Source organism: Sesamum indicum, linkage group LG3, assembly GCF_000512975.1.
Source record: "Sesamum indicum cultivar Zhongzhi No. 13 linkage group LG3, S_indicum_v1.0, whole genome shotgun sequence".
Taxonomy (NCBI): Eukaryota; Viridiplantae; Streptophyta; class Magnoliopsida; order Lamiales; family Pedaliaceae; genus Sesamum; species Sesamum indicum.
In genome coordinates, this window is record NC_026147.1 from 22,794,196 (window position 1) to 22,801,634 (window position 7,439).

Here is a 7,439-nt window from a genome sequence, read left to right on the forward strand (position 1 = left end):
TGGTTTATCAGTCGTAGCCAACTTTTCTTAGATGGAAAGCCATAGAATAAATATGTGGCGTGGGATTTTGAGTGATCCCGAAAGTAGTGAAGACCAGCCTACTTTCGGTTCTGGTGGGTCAAATAACTCATAGATAGCCTGTGCTGTTGGTCGATCATTCTCAAATCTCCAAATTATACGGTTTCCCCTCCAAAAATAGTGGGTAGTACATGTGTGATCTCCAAACACTCAATATCCGTGATAATGGGCCACTGCCATACTCCTTCATGAATCACCGTGCTTAGTCTGGATGACTCATCAAGTCCAAGAATCCTCGGTCCTCGTGGGAAGGTGTTGCAAAGAGGGCCAAGGTGGTGCCATGGATCCTGCCACAAGAAGAAATTCCTCCCATCTCCAATTCGGTAGTCTACCATGGTTCGGAGAAACATCCGTAATCGAAGGATTTTCCTCCATCCCCATGAGCCGCCATGGTCTGTAATCGTCCATACAGAGGTGTGTTTACAGCCACTCAACCCAAATCGATGTCCTGTCGCATCTAATGACATCACATAGTTTTTTTGTCATCAATGCACGGTTCAAGGTACTGATATCCTTGAATCCAAGTCCTCCCTCCTCCTTAGGTCGGCATATATCTTTCCACGCAACCATGGCATATCCACTATTCGTCGTTCCCTTCCACAAGAGAGCTCGCAACCTTTTCTCAATTTCATTAATAACTTTCTTTGGTAATATAAATGCCGATGCCCAGTAAATACTCAGTGATATAAGTACAGATTTAATAATTTGTACTCTACCACATCTCCAATCCGGTAGTCTACCATGGTTCGGAGGAACATCCGTAATCGAAGGATTTTCCTCCATCCCCATGAGCCGCCATGGTCCGTAATCGTCCATATAGAGGTGTGTTGTAGACGTCCCTGGTACAGCCATTCAACCCAAATCGATGTCCTGTCGCATCTAATGACATCACATAGTTTTTTTGTCATCAATGCACGGTTCAAGGTACTGATATTCTTGAATCCAAGTCCTCCCTCCTCCTTAGGTCGGCATATATCTTTCCACGCAACCTTGGCATAGCCGCTGTTCGTCGTTCCCTTCCACAAGAAAGCTCGCAACTTTTGTTCAATTTCATTAATAACTTTCTTTGGTAATATAAATGCCGATGCTCAATAAAGACTCAGTGATATAAGTACAGATTTAATAATTTGTACTCTACCAGCATAAGATATAGTGGTACCTTCCCATCCAGTGATCCGTTTGTCAATCTTCAGTAATAGTGGACGGCAATATACAATAGTTAGTCGAGACGATATATGTGGTAACCCCACATACATCATTGGAAGAACCCCTTCCTGAAATCCGAGTAGTGCCAACATCTCCTCACGCAATGCTTACACTGAGCGTGATATAATCAAGTGGCTTTTCTGTACGTTCAGTCTAAGACCCGACCATTCGGCAAAACGATCCAGACCTGCTTTAAAGATTCTTAGAGAGTCCATATCAGCACGGCAAAATAATATCACATCATTAGCAAACAGTTTGTCCATTATCACACTCAACCTTTGGACAATGAGCTATGCAATGATCTTATAAATCACTTTACAGCATGCTATGGGTCGAAAATCACTAACCGTCATAGGGGAATGTACTTTTGGAAGGAGCGCCAACAGTGTAGTATTTATCTGCTTCAGAAGTCGGCCTGTACGAAAGAAGTCCAGTACTGCCGAAGTCACCTCTTGTCCAACTATAGGCCATGCTGCTTTAAAGAAGCCCGATGAGTATCCGTCCGGGCCTGGGGCCTTGTCCTCATGAATGTCAAAAACCGCCTGTTTGACATCTGCTGGTGTGAACGGTAACAGTAAAGTGGTAGATTCCTCATTACTCAAAATGTGCCTAGCCCACGGTCTATGAGTTTGAATATCAACACCTGTTCGTCGTCTGTCTCCCACTAGTAGGTTCTGGTAATATGTGACAAACTCATTAATAACTTCTTCTGGATCAGTGTGAGTGGATCCCTGGTCATCGTTGATCTGGAATATCCTTCTTGCTGATCTTCGTTGGGCAATCTTCCGAAAGAACACTCGGGAGCACTGATCACCTCCCTTCATCCACTGCATTTTCGCTCGTTGTTGTAGCATAATTTGTTCCAATTTTGTTGCTTTGGCCAATACGAGTCAACAGCAGTGTTCTAGTTGAATGTATAGCTCATCTCGCCGTCTTGAGCTTACAAGTAGTTGTGCTGCTTCAAGAAACCCCTTTGCCATTTGGACATTGTGCGAGAGATCCCCCTTATTCCTCCTTTGCTCTCGCAAAGCTTTGAGTTTGCGTGTCACAGCATACATAGGTGTACCCATAATGTTATGTTGCCATATATTCTGCACACTAGGAATAAACTCAGGTAAGCGAGCGAGGTAGTTATCGAATCGGAACATACCTCCATATTGTTGTTGTCGGTCTTCATATAGTACCATCGGTGAGTGGTCTGAAGTGCGTGGTGTAAGGACCGAGTAGAATGCGTTAGGGAATCGTGCCATCCATCTATCATTTATCAACATGCGGTCCAGTCTTTTCCAGAGGTTCCGGGGTGTCGCACTGTGGTTGTGCCATGTGTACCACTCTCCCTGCATGGGTAGTGGTAGTAATCCTGTATTCTGAATGACTGCATTAAAGTCTTCCATAGCTGTTCGGATATCCCCTGATGTGCCACATACTTCACTGAGGTCGCGAACTGCATTAAAATCCCCTCCAATCAACCATGGGATATCAACACACTGTATAGCTAAATTGTCCAGGGCACTCCATAATTCTCTCCTATCAACCACCTCAGTGGCTCCATAAGTGATAGTAACAGCAACTGTTTCATTTCATGTATTGATAGTAACAAGACAGTGTATAAATTGCGTTCCACATTCCACCACAACAACATCAATAAAACTATCATTCCATGCAATCCACACGCGATTACCAGAAGATCCATAATCCACATACCATTTCCATTGGGGTAATAGAAAAGATTGAATTTGAGCTGCATTAATACGTACACGAGTTTCAAGGAGACCAAGGAATTGTAACCTGAAATCAGCAACTATGTCTTTGACTGCCATCTGATGGTCTCGTTTGTTCAGGCCACGAACATTCCATATTGTTGCATTCAACATGGATCACTAGGTATGGGGCTGCTATGCTTAGGATCTGTATCATCCAATAGGTGAAGTGCATCAAAAGTGTTGTATATAACAAGCGCCTTACCCCTCTCCTCACGACTTGGGCCGATTGTATCTCTAGTGTACTCACGTCCCTCTCTCTTCTTTTCTTCCACTGGAGATGGTGGTGGTCTACTCTTGTTCCGATCAGTCATATGTAGCGGCCGGGATGGTATATTAGTAGTATCTTCTTCCTCCCTAGGGTGGCTCCGATTCCGTTCAGGCCTTGTTGGTTCTTGGAGCGTCCCCACTTTAGGTACATATACAACAATCGGTGGTTTAGCTGGTTTTGGTTTGTTGAGAACACAATCTTTAGCAGAGTGTCCCAATGTCATACAACTCTTGCATTTCTGTGGTAGCCATTCGTACTCAACGTTTACTTTACAAGGTGATTCTCCTCTGTCCTCATCCGGATTCATAATTGAGGTCCTACAACTGGGACTATTGCAACTGATTAACCAGGATGAGTTATTTTCCTTCCATTGGAAATGTGCCACAGCCAGAGTTTTTCAGTTGGGGTTTGCAGATGATGTATTGTTATTCTGCCATGCTGATATGGACTCAATTAGAGTCTTTAAGACAGGACTGGATCGGTTTGCTGAATGGTCGGGGCTCAGGCTGAATGAACATAAAAGCCACCTTATTATCTCACGATCAGCACAAGGATTGCGTGAGGAGATGATGACAGTACTTGGTTTTCAAGAAGGGGTCTTACCGATGAAGTATTTGGGAGTACCGCTTATATCTTCTCGATTAACTATCTCGGATTGTCGCCCTTTATTATTAAAAATAGATAAACGTAGTGTTGGTTGGGAGGGTATTTCTCTGTCTTATGCAGGTAGGGTACAAATTATCAAATCTGTACTCATGGCGCTGAGTTTATACTGGGCATCGGCATTCATCCTACCGAAGAAAGTTATTAATGAAATTGAGAAACGGCTGCGAACTTTCCTGTGGAAGGGGACGACAACCAGTGGCCACCCCAAGGTTGCATGGAAAGATCTTTGTCGACCGAAGGATGAGGGAGGATTGGGATTCAAGGATATTTGTAGTCTAAATCGTGCATTAATGACAAAGAAACTCTGTGATGTAATCAGATGCGACAGGACCTCGATTTGGGTTGAATGGGGAACGGGGGCGGCTCATGGGGATGGCGAAAAATTCTCCGATTACGAAATTTCCTCCGGACTATGGTGGACTACCAGATTGGTGACGGGAGGAGATTCTACTTGTGGCAGGCCCGTGGTATCACCTTGGTCCTCTAAACACCACATTCCCACGAGGACCAAGATTACTCGGTTTAGAGGAGTCATCTAGAGGCCGCCCATTACAGACTTTGAATGCTTGGAAATCACACATACCTTACCTACTATACATGGAGAGGAGGACTGCATTATTTGAAGGTTCGAGCATGGGCAACCTACAACCCACGCGCTGTTATTTGACCCACCAGGACCGAAAGTAGACTGGTCTTCACTACTTTCGGGATCTCTCAAGATTCCACGACATCTATTCATCTTATGGCTTGCTATCCAATGCAAGTTGGCCACGACGGACAAACCATGGCTTGCCCATCTTGGCCCTTGTGCTTTATGCGACGAAGGAGCGATAAAAACACATGGACACCTATTCTTTCAGTGCAGATTTAGTCGACAGTGTCTCACAGCAATTCGGAGAGAGATACGGTTTTCTTGGCCCAATGGTGACTCGATGGGCTTCACGAAAATGGAGGGGTAAACACATTATCAATATGTCCTATCGTGCATTATTAGCAGCATGTGTTTACCACATTTGGAAGGAGAGAAATCTTAGACGATTCGAGCACACCCAGAGAACACCCAATACCGTGGCACTACTGATAGTCGAGGACATCAGACAACGGATTCTCAGCACTTCATTACCTAGATTAGTCAGTACTCGAGCTTTATATAGACTATAGCATATCCCTTGGCCTATCGAGGGAGAAACCAACTGATCATCGTATTGTTGTACTGTACCATTATTTTTATTTTTTTGGGTAAGTGTAATTTTCATTAAAAAAAAAGAGAGAAGTATAGTACAACAATGTCCCTCATTAGGCGCTTCCCTCGACAGGCCAAGGGATACGCCACAGTCTATACAAGGCAAATGTGCTATTAGAGCTAGGTAGCTTAATACTGAGTATACGTTGCCGAACATCTTCTACTATTTAGTTGGCCACTACACTCTGGGGTCTCTCCTCGTGCTCAAAACGTCTCAGGTTCCTCTCCCTCCAAATATGGTATACACACGATCATAGCAGGCATCGGTAGGATATATTGATGATGTGCTTCCCACGCCATTTTCTTGCACTCCATTCAACATCTCTGACCCAATCCCTATTAGGCCACTGGAATCGTACAATGCGCCGAATACTACTGAGGCATCTTCTACTAAATCTGCAGTGGAAAAACAGGTGGTTATGTGACTCCACCATGTCTTCATTGCACAGCACGCAGCACCCAAGATGGGAAAGCCATGGTTTATCCGTCGTTGCTAGCTTCTCCAGGATAGCTAGCCAAAGGATAAACAAATGTCGCGGGATCTTCAAAGAACTCGAAAGTAGTGATATCCAACCTACTTTCGGTCCTGCTGGTATCATAGCCCGATAGAACTCCTAGGTAGTGGGTTTCCCACTCGAACCCTTCCATATAATACGATTTGTACCCCCATGGATTCGAGGCAGCACGTGTGTAATCTCCACGCATTCCATGTCCGTAATCAATGGCCAGTGCCAATGGCCCTCATAGATAACCGAGCTCAACATGGTAGACTCATTCAATCCCAGATTGTTGGGTCCCCCCGGAAATCTATCAAGGAGGGGCCCAAGGTGATGCCAGGGATCCTTCCATAAGAAAACATCTCTTCCATCACCAATACGATATTCCACCACTGAGCGTAACCAGCCTCTCAACCTCAACATTTTTCTCCATCCCGATATTCCACCACTGAGCGTAACCAGCCTCTCAACCTCAACATTTTTCTCCATCCCCATGGTCCACGATTGTCCGGGATAGTCCATATCGAATCATCTCGTAGTCTGCCATGCCGCAGCCACTCGACCCAGATACAAGTCCTATCACATCGGATGACTTCACAGAGCTTTTTGCACATCAATGCTCGATTAAGAGTTCCCATATCCTTAAGGCCAAGGACTCCCTCCTCCTTTGGTTTGCAAATCTCCTTCCATGCAACTTTAGGGTATCCACTATTTCCCGTACCTCTCCATAAGAAAGCTCGCAATCGCTTCTCAATGTTTTTAATGACCCCTTTTGGCAAAATAAATGCCGAAGCCCAATAGACACCCATAGCCACAAGAACAGACTTGATGATTTGTACCCTGCCGGCATATGACAGTGCCAATCCCTCCTAACCATTGATATGTGTATCGATCTTACTCAGTAATGGTTGGCAGTCGGCGATAGATAATCGAGAAGAGATCAATGGTAGACCCAAATACCACATCGGTAAGTGGCCTTCCTGAAACCCCAACACCGCAAGCATCTCCTCTCGTACATTCTGGGCTGATCGGGATATGATGATGTGGCTTTTTTCAATATTGAGGCGTAACCCCGACCAATCAGCAAATCTATCTAATCTGGACTTGAAGACCCGAACAGATTCAGTATTAGCCCGGCAGAATAGGAGTAAGTCATCAGCGAACCCCAATTGGAAGATTCTAAGATCGTCACACTTCCAATGGAATGCGAAGTTCATGTCCTGCTCGATCAGCTGTAGTATTCCCATGTGTAGGATCTCCATCACAAGGACAAGAGATATGGCGATAAGGGTCGCCCTGTCGAAGTCCTCTGGCACCCGCAAAATATCCATGTGGCTTTACCGAAAAGGAAGGTCAGCTGATACACTCCTCAACCCATCGTCTGAAAATCTCTGGGAAACCGAATAGCTGAAGCACCGATAGCAAGAAATCCCACTCGACAGTGTCATACGCTTTCTGAATATCAACTTTCAAAGCACATCTCGATGGGAGTTGGGCCTGATTGTAACGAGTGAAGAGTTCCTGTGCTAACATAACATTGTCCCCTATGCTCCGGCCAGGGACAAACGCTGCCTGGCAGGGGCTGATAATCTTGTCCAATATCACACTCAATTTTTGGACAATAAGTTTAGCAATGATTTTATAAAGTACGTTACAGCAAGAGATAGGGCGAAAATCCGCAACAGATGTGCGAGAGTGTACCTAGGAGATAACCATCA

The 7,439-nt window shown here is 44.9% G+C and overlaps 1 protein-coding gene across 1 annotated transcript; it reads right to left on the reverse strand.

The window, feature by feature from the left end:
* On the reverse strand, nucleotides 1,575-3,104 carry LOC105159293. Its single transcript, XM_011076303.1, has 3 exons — nucleotides 2,966-3,104; nucleotides 2,229-2,854; nucleotides 1,575-2,111 (listed from the first exon to the last, which is right to left on the reverse strand). The coding sequence occupies exons 1-3, from the start codon at nucleotides 3,102-3,104 to the stop codon at nucleotides 1,575-1,577; spliced, it is 1,302 nt and encodes a 433-aa protein (XP_011074605.1).

Excerpts from the sequence above, each read along its gene's own strand:
- LOC105159293 (XM_011076303.1), bottom strand. The coding sequence starts at position 3,104 with ATGGCAGTCAAAGACATAGTTGCTGATTTCAGGTTACAATTCCTTGGT. Across the intron at positions 2,855-2,965 it reads TGTGGATTATGGATCTTCTG|TTGCTGTTACTATCACTTAT; the intron begins GTAATCGCGTGT and ends GAAATGAAACAG. Across the intron at positions 2,112-2,228 it reads TTGAAGCAGCACAACTACTT|TGGATGAAGGGAGGTGATCA; the intron begins GTAAGCTCAAGA and ends GCGAAAATGCAG.